A 16605-nucleotide genomic window follows, 5' to 3' on the forward strand; every position below is an offset into this window, starting at 1 on the left:
TCCGCCGGTGTGTTAGCTTGTCGTCGGAGAGCAGGCAGAGAGTCTGCCGCCGCCGCCGGATTCAGGGCAATAAACATGGACAGTCAGGGCAGAAAAGTCGTGGTTTGTGACAACGGAACCGGGGTGAGTTTGGGTTGCGGCGCCGCCGCTGAAAGCGTCGCTGTCGGCGCTCCGGAGGTGAAGTTTGTTGTGACAGCTGGAAACAGGAAGTGAGCGGGAGCTAACAGGCTAACGTTAGCCCGTCTGGGTCTGGGTGTGTGAGCAGGAATGTGTCTGTCAGCTGGATTCAGATCATCCGTCTGCAGCCAAAACACACCGATTCATCCTTTTTAAAACCGTCCGAGGTCACCGGCCAAACGCCGGCGTTTAGTCATTAATGTAACGTCGTTTTTGAGGCTGGAAGCTAACGCTTTAGCCGCTTCAGTTAGCTGTGGTTACTAACTTTGTGTGTTCTGACAGTTAAACTAAACATCGTCCCCTCAGGTAAACAAAGAAATAAAGCACCTGAAAATTACTGTTTTTTTCAGGTAATAACGTTAAATAATCTAATTACCTACACTGTGATTTTACATGCGTTAACTTAGTTAGCTGGTGTCGTGCGTAAGGGACTGTTTGTTATTTATGAGGGCGGTGTAAAGAGGGAGAGGCATGTCAGATCATTTTTTTTACTTATTATTATTATTATTATTATTATTATTCTTTTTTTTTGCTTAGGAGTATACAATTTTTTCTCTTGGTGTTTTTTTAAAATATTTTTTGTTATTCTTTTAATTTTTTTTTGTGATTTTTAATTTAAAAAAATCTTTATTTTTTAATTTTTGGTGTTATGAGACGGGAAGGGACTTTTTTGTGATTTCCTTGAAAAAGTTTCCTTGAGAGGTCACCAAAATTACACAATCCATCATAACCACAATCCATGAAACCTGTGGTGCAGCTGCATGAGCCTGCTTTGTTTAGGGACTGTTCATTATTTATTAGGGCAGAGGGAGTGGTGCTATAAAGGGAAAGCATGTCAAATAATTTTCATAAAACGTTCAACTGGGTGTCTTTTTTTTCCTTTAAAAAACTTTTGGTGATTTTTAAAGCTTAAATGTTGGTAATGTTTGGTTTCTTAAATATATGTGGCATTAGGGGGAGGGACATACAACTTTAAATGGTTGTATTATGTGTTTATTTTAATGCCAAATTCTAAAGAAAACATGCCTTGAAGGCAGCTGATTTTATGCAGTGAACGTGTTATTTTAAATATTGTAACACGTGATTTTCCTTCTCTTATTTCAGTTTGTCAAATGTGGCTATGCAGGCTCCAACTTCCCCGAACACATTTTCCCAGCGCTGGTCGGCCGGCCAATCATCCGCTCCACAGCGAAAGTTGGCAATATTGAGATCAAGGTAACACTGAGATCCTTTCAGGACCTCCTTGTTTGCATGTTTATTTAGTGTTTTTAGCGGTTTAAATCAGCTGGTCTGTTTGTTTTGGAGAGGAAGAGATGATTCGACTCTGACTAAAAACCTCCCGAACACTGAAGGAATTCGTGTGAGGGGTCGACCGACATTGTTTTTTCAGGGCTGATACTGATGCTAATTATTAGTAGTTAATGAGACCGATTATCGATATTTGAAACCGATATGCGTTTACAACAAAAATGAAAATCTTTCTGTCGAAATTTAGAATTTGGAAGACAACAGGCTTCAACACAAATCTTTGTTATAATGCCTTCATCAAATGTTTAATCAAAACTAAAACTGCAACTTTTTAAAAAAAACAGTCAAATATAAAAAATACATAAAATAGAATAAAAATAGCTCCCTGAGGTTTTACAGAGTAAAAGTTTCTCCCATGCTGACACTTTATTTGCACTTACTAATTAATTAATTTTATTGGCGGTTTTTAAAATAAAACGCTGATACAGATAATCAGCAAAATGCCAAATATCGGCCCAACAATCAGCCAGGCCGATAATCTGTGGATCCCTATTTCTAACTCAGCAGTGACAGTAAATTTCCCTTCCCGCGCGTCCAAAGCATGTCCCTTAGTCCGCTGAAGTGCTGACCTTTGACCTCTGGCAGGACCTGATGGTGGGGGACGAGGCGAGCGAGCTGCGCTCCATGCTGGAGGTGAACTACCCCATGGAGAACGGCATCGTCAGGAACTGGGACGACATGAAGCACCTGTGGGACTACACCTTCGGCCCCGAGAAACTCAACATCAGCTCGCGCGACTGCAAGATCCTTCTGACGGAGCCGCCCATGAACCCCACCAAGAACCGAGAGAAGATCATCGAGGTGACGCATCCTGATTTATTATAAATCTGTGAATGCACAACACGTTACAGAACCACAAAAACATCAAATCCGGGTTGTGCTTCTTTGTGTAACTCTTTGTAATCTGGGCCGGCATCTGTTTTTTTGTGTTACATCAGACGCCTTCACTTTGAGAAATGTATTTATTTTTGTTTTATAACCTGGGAAATAAGGGCAATGACCATCTTGGCAAGAAATGTTACAGAGGCTGCAAGAAATTAGTACATTTGGAAAAATAATTTATAAAAAAGCTAGGAAAAAATGTCAAAAAAATTATATTTATAATTATAATAAAAATATTTATATTGTCTATAAGCACATTTTCATTTACTCATTTAATTGGGTTTTTTTAGGGGGGGTTGTATGATTTTTTCTTTTTTTGATTTTTAGGCAATTTTATTGCAAATTTTCTTTTTTTTTTGTAAATGTTTGGTTAATTTCCTCTCAAGTTTCTCTTTGCCTTTCTCCCATGTTTTTGAACAAAATCAAGCCAGTTTGCTCAGGTTTCAAAGGGTTAACTGTTGCTTTGTGTTCTCCTACCAGGTGATGTTTGAAACGTACCAGTTCACAGGAGTTTATATCGCCATCCAGGCCGTCCTCACTCTCTACGCTCAAGGTTTGTTTGTCTTCGTAACACTTGAAGAAGATCCACGAGCTGAAAGTAACAAGCTGCAGAGATTTTTTCTCCCGTAGCAGAAAAATAATCGATGATTTCAGACCTTTTACTGTAAACGCCGGATGTGCACGGAGCCGTAAAAAAATACTGTGTCCCAGTCTACGGACATCCCCCAAATAAAAGCCCAGTTGCTTTCAGTAGCCCGGTGTGGCTCCACATTTTGACAAATAAAGGCCCGTCTCTGTCAGAGGCTCGGTTACCCTGCAGAGTTTTTTTTAAGTTTTTTGTTGGCGACCTGCTGGAGTTAACGTCAGTTAGCTGCTTAGATCACTGAGACAAATCTGTATTTATGTTTAAACTTTTGTCATTATGGACATAATACTCACAATGTTAGCTCGGTGAGGTTATTCACAGCTCAGTTATTTTACTGAAACCAGGAGCATCGAAAAAGACGCTATTTTCTGCACAAAAAACAAGAAAGATGTTATAGATATAGAATAGATTAGTAGATGTCGAAGACTGTTTTTAAAAAAGCAAAGGAAAAATGCCCAGTAAACTTTATTCATAATGATATATTTAAAATTATTTAACAGACTTATTTTTAATTTTAAGCATTTTTTAAGGTTAATTCTTGCTTTGTGTTTTTTTTTACTTAATTATACTTTTTTACTTATTTTTGTTTTTGTGTTTGTTTGTTTGGATTTCTTTATTTCGTCTTTATTTGCTCATTACCTTCTTTACGTATTTTGGAATAAAATAAAGCCAATCAGGTCTCAAAAAGGAAAGGACATAAAAGCCGGTCCCGTGTAGACGCCCGTCCCACACATGTTGACGTTAATGATTTAAACAGCTCGGGCTGTTATTAAAGTTTTACGGTTTGCAGCAGGAGTGCTCGAGTTTCGGGGCGATTCACGTCTTTGCGCTTTTCTGTTGAAGGTCTGCTGACCGGAGTGGTGGTCGACTCTGGCGACGGCGTCACCCACATCTGCCCGGTGTACGAAGGCTTCTCGCTGCCTCACCTGACCCGACGCCTCGACATCGCGGGGAGGGACATCACGCGCTACCTCATCAAGGTACCGACAGCAGCGCAGCGCCGGACCGCCGTCGTGTTTCCGTCAGTTTCTCTCTGATGTTTGGTGGATGTGTGCAGGTGCGGCGGCTGTTTGTCAGTTTAACATTTGGGACGTTCATAACCACAAACCAACACGGGAACAGAGAAGTCACGGCTGCCGCTCTGATTAAAAAACCCAAAACATTTCGCCCACCCAGGTGCATGCTGGTCATACCTGCCTACCTGTATCTATAACCACGGGTGTCCCATAGTTCCCAATTCACTACAAAACAAAAATCTGAATAATAATCACGTGGAAACTAATAATAATTAAAGGAGCTCAGTTCAAGGAGGCTTAATTGGCACATATTTATAAATATTTTTTTATATTTTAAGAATTGTTTTCCACAAAAAACAGTTTACAACAAATACAATGTCAACAACATTATTTAAAGCAAATTGAAAATAACACTGTGGAAAAAATCATAAATAATACATAACATATATAATATATAACATATATTATATTTTTTCATTTAATATCATTTTATATTTTTAAATTGCTTATTTATCTTTATCTTATGTCTTATACTATTTAAATTCAATGCTTTTTGTTAATTGCGTTGCACCAAAACACCAAGTCACGTTGGCTGTAAATGTACTTGACAATAAAACCGGATTCTGTTTCTGACTAAATTAATAACTGACAAAAGAAAACACGTTAAAAAACTAATCTAAATAATGCAAACATCTAGAATAATCCAAACAACCTTAAAGGTTTAGAAAACATTAAACTGCTGCTGTAACAGTGGGGAGTACTTTCAGTACTTTCAGTACTTTGAGTTGTACTGCTGTTATCCTTTCATCCTACCTTTTTAATTTATTTCCATTTTTCAAAATATGAAGAATGCAAATTATCCTGTAATGCAGTCGATTTATTTTTTTTCTATTATGAAAATGTTCATTAGATATTAAAAATGCGCGTTTTTGTCGATTTAAGTTTAAATCGTTTAACGTGATACTAAGTGTGCAAGTAAATGAACAGCAACATATTTTTTGGCACAAGGTGGTGCTGTTTTATTGAATTATGAATCAACAAAAGGCAGCAGACCTTTTGTCAAAATAAAAAAAAATCAATAAAAATATCACATGTACACATTTATTTATTCCTACTCCTATATATACATTCACATTCTACAAAACTACTTCCCAAATGGCATATATATATATATATATATATATACACACACACATACGACACGAACAATTATCCCAGTTTTATATACAAATATCAAACCCGATTTCAGTTTATTTTTGTTATTGCTGGGAAAGTTGTTGTTTATCGCAGGTTATTCGTAAAACGTTAAAGTTATGTATCTTTATAGATTCAAAATTAAAAACCAAGAACTGTGTCCGTCCTCCAGCTGCTGCTGCTGCGAGGTTACGCCTTCAACCACTCGGCGGACTTTGAGACGGTGAGGATGATGAAGGAGAAGCTTTGCTACGTGGGTTACAACATCGAGCAGGAGCAGAAGCTGGCGCTGGAGACGACGGTGCTGGTGGAGTCGTACACGGTCAGTCCGGTTAATAAACTTTATCTGCTCCTTCGCTGAAAACACTTCGCTTCGCTTTTAGATGCCTTTCACAAGCGTTTAAACCTTCGAACCCGTAGCTAATTGAGTAAAGTGATTTTTTTATTTTATTTTTTCAACATGAGAAAAAAGCAACGAGCAACTTGGAAGTAAATGAATTAACAAAGAAACAAAGAAAGAAATAAGCACAAAAAAGTGAAAAACATGTTATATAAATAACATTTACAAGCACTGACGTGCCCAAAAAGGAGTAGGACGAAGTTTACACCTATTTAACACCCCCCCCCACAACTCAGTCATTTATTGTCATTTTAGATTAAAAAAAAATAATAATAATAAAAATATATATAAAAATATATAAAATTATATATAAGAAATTGTATGTATATATATTTATCAGATTATTATATTTATTGGTATGCTTACACAAACAAGGAATTTGACTCCAGTTGACTTGCTCTCAATGTACAGGAATTAAACATTAAATATGAAAAATAAATAAAAACAGATAAAAACAGAAAATTATAGTTTAAAATTTATGTATGTAAAAGCCCTAATTAAGCTATTATTAACTAAACGACCTAAATATATATATAAAATAATGACAAAATTTCTATCTTGTTATAAAATTTATTAGCACATATATCTATATATATTTTATAACATAGTTATATTTCATACACACAAACACACGCATACATCTTTGAAAACGCTGATTTTTGAAGGCCGCCCTCATCTCTCTTCCTTGTGAAAATCATCTCTTAATACCTCTTTAAATGTTTCACACATGGCAAAAAAAAATTCTAAATTTAGAAAATTAGTTTTAGAAAGCGAGGGGAAAATGTGTCGGGAAAACTATATAATAATTATCATAATTTAAATGAAGTAAACATCATAATCAAATTTAAAATTGTGTTACAATGTTATTAAATTTTTCTATGCTCTTTTTTTGTTTTTGTTTCCTTTTTAAAAAATGTATATATTTATTTATTCTTACAAATGTTCTTGTACTTTAAAAAAAAATAATTTCCTGCTAATTCTTGCGTTTTTCTTTTTTTTTTTTTTTTTTACTCATTAACATCTCTCCAGTTTTCCAGTTTCTCGTTATGTTTCTGAAGGCAGCGGTTTTGTTTGTGTCCGCAGCTTCCGGACGGCAGGCTGATCAAGGTGGGAGGTGAGCGGTTCGAGGCCCCCGAGGCTCTGTTTCAACCTCACCTCATCAACGTGGAGGGGGTGGGCGTGGCCGAGCTGCTCTTCAACACCATCCAGGCCGCCGATATCGACACCAGGTGAGCTGGAAGGGAGCGCCCGTCTTTTAGAGTCACCGGAAAGTTTAAAATATGAGTCACATGATCTTCTGTCTGACGTCCAGTGCAAAAGTTTTATTACAAATATTTTTATTATGATATTGAAGTAGAAAAAAATGAACTTCTAAAATATAAAGAGAATAATAATGAAATATGGAGTTTTTTTGTATCAGTGAGAATAATGACAAAATCATGAGATCCCCATGGAAAGACTTTATTGAACACCAAACTTGCTTAAATGATGAAAACTAAAATATTCAAGAGTCCCCAACAGATAAATAGCGTCCTGTTTCCATGCGTCATATTGTTATAATGTGTTTTTATCTCAACATTTGTTTTAAAAAAGTTGGAGATGATTATAAAGAAATAATCCCAAAAATAGGGAAAAATGTCCAGAATTATATATTATATATAGTTATATTTTTACAATTTTATATTTAAGATTATGTGACAGAAAAAATATAATAAAATTTACAAAATAATAACAGATTTTTAAAAAAACTTTTTCTAGGGTAATTTTCTTGTTTGTTTTTTAATTTTGTATTTTCAGGTAATTTTCTTGTTACTTTTTTGTGTTAATTTTTGTACCATGTCTTGTTATGTTGTTGGGACAAATCAAAACTGCTCAGGTTTCAGAGGGTTAATCGGATGAAAAAATTGAGTGATCAGACATCTGTATATGAAATTATCAGAGAAACAAGCTGAGCAGCTCAACTCCGGTCCCATCGTGCCAAACAGCATTGTAAAAACACAGATTTTTAAAGTAAAACTGCTTTATTCAGTATTTTTACTTTTTTTCAAATAAACGTGTGTTTCGGCTTCTGGTAAAAACCTCCTGAACGTCTGGATCTGAAGTTATCAGAGAGACGAGCTGAGCAAATGTCAGCAGCAGCTCAGCAGAAAATCAGAAAATCACAGGTGTCTCACAGCCAGTCAGGGTGCAGTGAAAAATAAATCATTCATTCGTCATGCATCATTGTGTTTACCCATCAGGTCTGAGTTCTACAAACACATCGTGCTGTCCGGAGGATCCACCATGTACCCCGGCCTGCCGTCCCGCCTGGAGCGCGAGCTGAAGCAGCTGTACCTGGAGCGAGTGCTGAAGGGAGACGTCGACAAGCTGTCGGTGAGTACAAACGCCTGAAACATCACCGAAAAAACCCCAAAACAAAACATGAGGGACGACATCACTGTTAATCTTTCTTGTTAAAATGATGAGAACAAAAATATTCAAAAGTCTCCAACACTCAAGTAGTATTTTAACCACGTTTTTGTCATGATGCCACAATGTTTGGTAGATGAAAATAAAACACAAAATAAGAATATTTTTCAGTATACTACATGTTATGTAGATTTTTTTAGTCTGGGATATTTCAGTGTGTGAGTGTAGCTGCTGACAGTCTGGGATATTTCAGTGTGTGAGTGTAGCTGCTGACAGTCTGGGATATGTCAGTGTGTGAGTGTAGCTGCTGACAGTCTGGGATATGTCAGTGATCAGCAGCTACATTGACTGGGACAGGTCACCTAGTGGAAATAGCATGTATTTCCTCCATATGCCAAATATGGTCAAAATGACCTCATCAGGTGGAAAATAGTCAAAATGACAAATTCAGAGTCAAAAGCCCAGAATGACACCCAGAAATAATACAAGTCCTGTTTTTCTGCTCTGATGGCTGTGGGATCAAAAATGTCAGTTTGAATGGGTTTCAATGGAGCATTTTTGGACCTGAACAGTCTGAATGTAACTATTTAGTTTCCACAGTGTATTTTAGACTTGTTGTAGGAGCTGAGCTGCAAATTCACTGATTACACTCAAATACACAATCTGGACTACATTTAGGACACATGCATCAACACACACACAATTATCACAACAGGCAGGAGGAAAAGTGTGTAAAATTCACCAAACAGTCCCTGAGGGGTTAAGTAATCTATTCCTTAAGACAGTACCTGTACTGAGAACACCATTCGTTTTTACAGTTGCTCATATTTTGTGTTATGAAATATCTCAGTTTCTTGTATTCCTCTGATTAACGATAATTTGTGAATTGTACATGTTGTTGACATCAGTTTTCGTAGAGTTTGAAATACAGTGGGAGACTTCCATTTTATGATTTTCGGCAAATTTGAGATGTCAGCTCGCACCGACTGGTCCGTGACAAAAATGCAGTAAAAGAATATATGCAAAACTACAAATAAAGTCTGCACACTAGGTGATGCTGCCATGAACAATTGTTACCTCCACACATGTGGAGGACTTTATTTGTATTCTTGCATCTATTTTTATTTTGTCTAGCACTGACTTTTCACTTTTAGATGTGCACGCTGCAGTTTTCACTGCTTTTAGATGTACATAAACGTTTTTCTGTGAAAGAGCATTAGACGGCTTCCTCCTCAGAGGTGGTTCTTGTGCTCTGGAGCAGTTCTCATATTTACCATGAGGGGTCATTGAAGCCTCAGTGTAGCTGAGTGTAGTTGTCCTCCACACCTCAGAGACGCCTCTCTCTGTCCTGGTCCCACGATGACGAGGTGAAAATACAACATCTCATTGTTCCTGGAGAGGAAGCTCGCTCTGCTGCTCCTGCAGCCGCTCAGGGAAATCCTGCAGCCCGTAATTAAAAGACAATCTTCAGTCTATTTCAGGGAGCTCGCAGGGCGGCGGGGGCTTCAACACGTTATTATCTCCTCCTCCTCCTCTCTGTTGACGCTCTCTGCTCTTCTTTTCCGCCTCATCTGGCCCGGCAGAAATTCAAGATCCGGATAGAGGACCCCCCTCGGCGTAAACACATGGTGTTCCTGGGCGGCGCCGTGCTGGCCGACATCATGAAGGACAAGGACAACTTCTGGATGACGCGGGAGGAGTACCAGGAGAAAGGGACGCGGGTGCTGGAGAAGCTCGGGGTCACCGTCAGATAAAAACGCAAAAAATACAAAACCAAAACAAACAAAAAGCCTTCCCTCCCCGCCAACACCGTCCCTCCATCAACACCCTCCGCTGACATCCACCGACCCTCACCTCGCTGTGTCCGGATGGTCAAAGAGGGACGATGGAGGAAGTGAATGAGGGACGAAGGATTTTGGGGTAAGAAGTCTGATGGCGAGAGTTGTTGAATTTTTGCCCTCGACCCAAAAAATACTAAGGACACGAGGTTAAGTCCTCCATTTAACCCTCAACAGTGTCCGAAAAACATGGATTTGTAACCTAAAAACTGCTTTATTCCCCTTGAAGCCTAAATCTGAAAAACGATTCCTTTAACCCTTTGAAACCTGGAGTGACATCACTTTTGTGTGCTGCTTTCAGACGCCTTTCACATGGAGACCTTTGAACTTTCTGTCAAAAACGTAGCGAGAAAAAAAGCAATGAGCAACTTGGTAAGAAATTAATAGATTTTGAATTTTTTTTTAAAAGCTAGGGAAAGTGTAAAGGGGAAAAAACATTATTTATAATTATCATGATTTCATATTAAAAATAATATTAGAGAATTTTTAGCACTTTTTACAGGTATTGTTTGCCTTTTTCCCCCGTCACTTTCTTTTGAATTTTTTTTAAATAATAATGATCATAATTTAGGAAAATGAAATTCCCTGAAAAATTATGGAATTAGAAAATGTGTTTTTTGAGGCCCAGAAATGGTTTGGAATTATTATTATATTGGAAAAGTTTTGAATATACGTTGTTTTTTTAAAAAAAAAACAAATTCAAAATATGTTTAAAAAAATCCTAAAACATACTTAATGTTATTCAAAATCCGTTACTTTTTACAAATTTAAAATCCAGTGCTGCACTCCACGACCGCTGAAGCTTCAGCAGTATCACATGATGCACGTTGGCAGCGGGAATGTCTAACTAGCACAAAGTCGTGGAAACGGGGCGAAGTATCGTGGAAAGTTTTGAAAATTAGCAGATAAAAATGTGTAGGAACTCTGATAATTATGCATTTAAAAATCACTTCCCAGAATTATTTGAATTTTTTCAGGTCATTTTCTTATTTGTTTTGTTTTGTTTTGTTTTGTTTTTACTTACCCCCTTTTTTTTTTTTACTTTTTTCTTTTTGCTAAATTTCTGTTATTTTTTGTATTTTTTTTTGCTTACTTCTAGACAATTTTCAGGGTGACTTCTTCTTGAGATGCTCATTGCTTTCTCACCATGTTTTTCAAAGAAATCAAGGCACTTTGCACAGTTTTCAAAGGGTTAAAGTGATTTTGTGATTTTGACAGAGCAGGGCTAACTGTTTCCCCCCGTTTTCAGTCTTTATGCTAAGCTAAGCTAACCGGCTGTAGCTTTATATTTACTGTACAAACGTTAAAGTGGTTGTTTTAACTTTTGAGAGCAAATGAATTTTTCCAAACTGTCAAAGTATTTCTTTGGAGATGAAATCATTCTCTCTCGAATTTTAAAGACTGTTCACGTTTTGGGTCGTGAGGCAGATGAGCTTGAAGAGAAAAGTGGTGATGATGATGATGATGATGATTATTATTATTAGTGATCCATTTGAGTCCATTTCCAAAACGAGACCCCCGCCATGCGAAAAATGTGCCACCTAATCTGTGATAACAGACGCCGGCATTAAAAATAATGCTCACAGTGCGGAGTCTGAACAAATAGATCATTACATACTGTGTCCTTTAACCCTTTCAAACCTGGAGCAACAACACTTTTCTTGTGCTGCTTTCAGAGCCGTTCACAAGCACCAAATGTGGGCGATTTCTTTAAATAAAAAAAAAAAATGGAAAAAAGGCGAGGCTTGCAATTGGGCAATAAAAAATCAACAAATTGTGAAAAAATGTAAAATTTGAAAATTGTTTTTAAAAAGTGGAGAAAATGTTTAGGGGAAAAAGAACAGTGTGGGAAAACTATATTTCTAATTATCATTATTCGATATTTGAAATTCTGTTTGAAAATCTAAAAATTTTATGTATTTTTTTTAAAGGTCATTACCTTGTTTTCTTTTTTTTAAAACTAATTTTCTTTTTCTCTTTTTTTTTCTTTTTTTTTTTACTAATTTCTTGATCATTTTTCGGTCATTTCTTCTGTCGTTGCTCATTGCCTTCCTCCCTTGTTTTTGATAAAAATCCAGCCAATATGCCCAAGTTTCAAAGGGTTAACATCCTGATGATCAAACAACATTCCCCCTCCCGCTCACATTTCCTGTTTAATGTTTGGGGATGAGTCAGTGTCCTGTAGGTGCAGGCGGCCGTTTTAATGCTGCACCTCGTTTGTCCGTCTTTCTCTCTGTTGGGACGTTTGTTTCTTCCCGAACGCGAGTTCACGAGATTTCTGTATGAAGAGATGAAACCTGAAGTTCCTCAGTTTTAGTTTTTCCTTCTTCCCGAATCAAAGTGTCGGAAAGTTTGCTTTGTGGTGTTGAGCAACAGAGTTCAAACAAATCAGATTTTTACTCTCATCCAGCTCACCACCAACAAATCAACTTTTGCAAAATCGATAAAAGGATTCAAGAGAGGCGGTTTTCATTCCTTCACGATCACAAAGCATCGATTCATTCCTTCGTTTCGATGTGGGACTGTGATTCGTATCCACATGCTGCATCACTGTGTGCTGAAGTGATTTTGATTGATGATTTTTATGAACCGTAATGGAAGAGGCCTTTGTGTGTTCAGTTGCTTTACTCTCACTTAACAGTTTTACACCTTAAAGGACACTCAGAGAAAAGTTTTTGTATTCATTATTTTAAAAAACGCACCTTGCTTTCAGCTCCACTGAGGCTTCTTTAGCTTCCTCTTTTTTAATGTGTCTTTATTTTGTTGTTTATGGTCTTTATGTTTTTTTACCTGTATCATTCCCCATGTTCACTGTGGTCACAGTGAAGCTTCCTGCCCTCAACAGGTGATCTGGGTTCAGTCAGCGCCATCGACTGTATATATAAAGATGGACGACACGACCCCACTTAACCCCCTCTATGCTGAAGTGAGGCTAAAAATCTGAGATACGGGCGTTGCCATTTTTCGAGGGTAATGTCAGTGACAGCCGGAGTCTGCGCAGTAGCGATATCCATGGAGGGAGAGTTCCCGCCAAAACACCCGGCTGACAAATTGCGAGCTGCTTCATTGAATGCGAGCTGACTGATTGGCCGTCAAAGCTGTCCATCATGGCAGAAAATCCCCCTTTTGTATAATTTAATAACTCAATAAAACCAAATTTAGCATAAAAACAAACACTTGAACAAACATCAGGGTGATTAAACAACCTTCAGAGACAGAAATCTTTGGGAAAAAAGTATTTGGCGTGTACTTTGAGTTTTTGGTTTGACCCATTCACTATCATGGAGGGGCGGGCTTTATGACCTATACCGCAGACAGACACCAGGGGGCGATCAAGAGTGAAAAGTTACACTGTTGGGGAGCTGTCATGTCGTCCGTCTTTATAAACAGTCTGCGGTCGTCGCTATCAAACAAAAGTGAACAACTGATCGGCTGGTCCTGAGTCAGATGTTGGTGGCAAATCGGAGGAAATGTCTTACAGGAAATATTTCCATGTGTTGAGGGAAGGATAAGATGAAAAAGCGTTAGCTGATGATGCAAACATTTCTGGAAGTATTAACGATCTCATTGGTTGAGAGAAATCTCAGTAGGCGGAGAAAAAAAAAAGATCAGCACAGTTTCAAGGTGGATATCAAAGATTAGTGTCAACGTTTGAGTATCTGAACAAATGTCTCCTCTTCTGTTCCTGAGATATGACGTTAAAAATGGCCAGAAAAAATGGTTTTGCAAGTGTTATGACGTCACAGTAAAGTTGAGCTTTTACCTTTTGGATATAAAAATAGCATCATGTCATTGTTTTATTCTATTAGAAATTTGCGTGAAATTTTTTTGTCACAAATGAATAATTCTTGAGTTATGGCCAAAAAATGGTCACTGTGACAAAGTAGACGTTTGTGCCAAATTTGAGAAAATTCCCTCAAGGTGTTCTTAAATTATGACAGTCACGAGAATGAGACGGACACAAGGTCACTGTGACCTTGACGTTTGTCAGCCAAAATCTATTCAGTTTGCTGTTGAGTCCAAGTGGACGTTTGTGCCAAATTTGAAGAAATTCGCTCAAGGTGTTTTTGAGATATTGCGTTACAGAGAAAGAGATTACGATGACCTTGACCACCAAAATCAGTCTAATCAGTTAACTCATTAAGTCAAAGTGGATGTTTTTGACAAATCTAACAAAATTCCCTTAAGGTGTTTTTGAGAAATCTTGTTTACAAGAATGAGTCATATGTTGTCACTGTGACCTTGACCTTTGACCATCAAAATCTGACTAGTTCATCCTTGAGTCCAAATGGATGTTACTGCCAAATTTTAGGAAATTTCCTTAAGGCCATCTTGAGATTCCAGTATCATGGCATGAATTGGATTTGAGATCAAGATGACCTTGATCTTTGACCACCAAAAGTAATCCATTCAGCACTGAGTCCAAGGGGACGTTTGTGCCAAATTTGAAACATCTTAATTCCCTTAAGCTGTTTTCGAGATTACTCCCACGAGAATCAGACAGATGGGGTCACAGTGACATTTGACCTGTGCTCGCCCAAATCTAATCTGTTAATTCATCGTTGAGTCCAAGTGGATGTTTGTGCCAAATTTAAGGAAATTTTCCAAGGCATCATTGAAATCTGCATTCATGAGTTTTAGACAGATGAAGTCATAGTAACCATGATCTTTAACCTATCATCACCAAAATTTAATCAGTTCATTGCCGGATTTAAGTGAACATTTGTGCCAAATTTTAAGGAATTTCCCCAAGGCGTTCCTTAGCTTTTACGTTTACAAGAATTCGATGGACGTTCGGACATTTGGAAAGACAAACCGGAAAACACAATAGTCCGTCAGCATTTTTGCACATCCGGTTCCCTCGTCTCAAAGTCTCTGGGTTTCTTGGGTTTCCGACTCTGGCCGCCTTTTCAGCTTCGCACTCGAGTCGCACTCGAACTTGTAGATTTATCTCTTTATGATATTTTTCGATTGTGTTTCAACGTGTTTTTACCGTGTTTGTAGTTGTGACGTTTAAGTGGTGCGACCACGATGTCGTTGATTTATAGCCTAACAGGTTTTTGCTTCTTTTATTTACACTTCGAAACACACAAAAGTGGCGTTCATCTGTGAAGATTATCACGCTGAACCAAACCTGTACGAATCATAAACTCCTGTTCGTCACAGAGCTTATTTTTGGACGATAATCAAAAATCCCGTAAGGTTTTTGACGGGGAACCAGTGCGATGCTAACTTCGTGTCGGCCTATAAATATACAGTCTTTGTAAGAAGCTCAGCGGTGAACTCGGCTCTGCTCAGCCAATGAGATCGTTCTGGGATGTTTGTGCACCTGAAACCTTAAACCTGCTCTCAGGTGGGATATTTAGACGAAAGTCAGTCATTTCAATTCGAGTTTCTCTCGGTGACCGCACCTCTCCGTCTCAGCCGTACTAACGATTATTTGTATTATTTGTATTATTAAAAAAATCTGGCGTCAGGAATGGAGACCACGCAAAAGCTGGTATTTGTGGTTTTCCGTCTCGATTCTTGCGTGTATATTGGAGACACTTGGCTCACATATATAAATATAAATGTATAATTTCCTCTTGACAAACACAGTCGAGTGCCAAGCGCAGTTATTCTGGCTGGTTTTATTTTTGGTGGTCCTTTTTATGTTTTGTTCAGAGCATAACTGCCAGCTGATTGAAATAAAGCAGAGTGATTTTTAGACGCCTGCTGTCTTCATGTCTGTTGTCTTAAATAACGATGACGCCGTCCTCTGCGAGGCGGGATTAAAGTAATGATCCTCAATTTATGGCCCACGGGCCAAATCTGGCCCCTCCAAACATTTTCTAATTCACAATAAAAATGAAGTCTCATAAATCATAAGTCTCGTAAATTTCTCATCAATTTACAAGTTTAAACCTGTAATATTATGACTTTTTTCTCAATTTACAAGTTTAATTATGTAATTATTATTTAATTATGTAATATGACTTTTTTTCTCAAACATTTACCACATTATATTAACATAATATTATGACTTTTCTCTCTTTTTTTTAGTTTAATCATGAAATATTATGTTTTTTAATTCTAAATTTACAAGCGTAATTTTGTAATATTTCAATTTTCTCTTATAAATTCACTAAATTAATCATCACTTTTTTTTAAAAAAAAACAAGAGTAAAAAGGATGTTTTTTCAGATTAATTTTGAAGTAATTTTCTTGTACTTTTTTTTTTTTTACTAGTTTCTTGCAAATTTTATGGTCATTTATCCTTAAATAACTCTTTGAATTCTTCTCATGTTTTGGAAAGAAATCAAGTCGATCTGACCAGGTTTGAAAGCGTTAAAAAAAAAAAATTCTGCTGCTTATCACAGAGAAAAAAACATGAAAACGTGAAAGTCTCTATCTGTCAGCGGTGTTTGGTTTGTCCGCTCTGGGCTACTGTAGAAACATGGCGGTCTCCGTAGACGCGGAGGATCGTTCTTAATTTCAGCTGATTAGACACCAAAGAAAGCAGTATATTATGTTACATTTCTGCCTGTTTATCCCCCTAAATCCTGAACACACACACACACACACACACACACACACACACACACACACACAAACTGAACTCTGTGTGTGTGTGTGTGTGTGTGTGTGTGTGTGTGTGTGTGTGTTTGTTTGTGGAGAAAATAAGCAGCAGCATCAAAACAACAACAACAACAAGAACAACAAGGCTGCAAAACCTCAACTGCAGAGACCCTGTGT

The 16605-nt window shown here is 37.5% G+C and overlaps 1 protein-coding gene across 3 annotated transcripts in view; it reads left to right on the forward strand.

Annotated features, from left to right (window-relative positions):
• The window catches only part of LOC121965698 (actin-related protein 2-B), an 18270-nt gene continuing 1665 nt past the window's right edge, over positions 1-16605 (forward strand). Inside the window, exons 1-9 of one of the 3 annotated variants that reach the window (XR_015776109.1) lie at positions 1-123; positions 1282-1392; positions 2071-2286; positions 2848-2920; positions 3857-3993; positions 5396-5545; positions 6707-6852; positions 7864-7996; positions 9616-9952. Coding sequence is in view for 2 of the 3 variants with exons in the window: in XM_088075222.1 (XP_087931348.1) it covers positions 76-123; positions 1282-1392; positions 2071-2286; positions 2848-2920; positions 3857-3993; positions 5396-5545; positions 6707-6852; positions 7864-7996; positions 9616-9786 (1185 nt within the window). In the remaining variant the exon portion in view is untranslated. Of the gene's footprint in view, positions 124-229; positions 484-1281; positions 1393-2070; positions 2287-2847; positions 2921-3856; positions 3994-5395; positions 5546-6706; positions 6853-7863; positions 7997-9615; positions 15580-16605 lie in introns of those variants that run through there. The other 2 variants (XM_088075222.1, XM_088075223.1) reach the window with 2 other exon arrangements.

The sequence above is a fragment of the Plectropomus leopardus genome, chromosome 3 (genome assembly GCF_026936395.1).
Source record: "Plectropomus leopardus strain MGB_pleo_1.0 chromosome 3, ASM2693639v1, whole genome shotgun sequence".
NCBI classification, from domain to species: Eukaryota; Metazoa; Chordata; class Actinopteri; order Perciformes; family Serranidae; genus Plectropomus; species Plectropomus leopardus.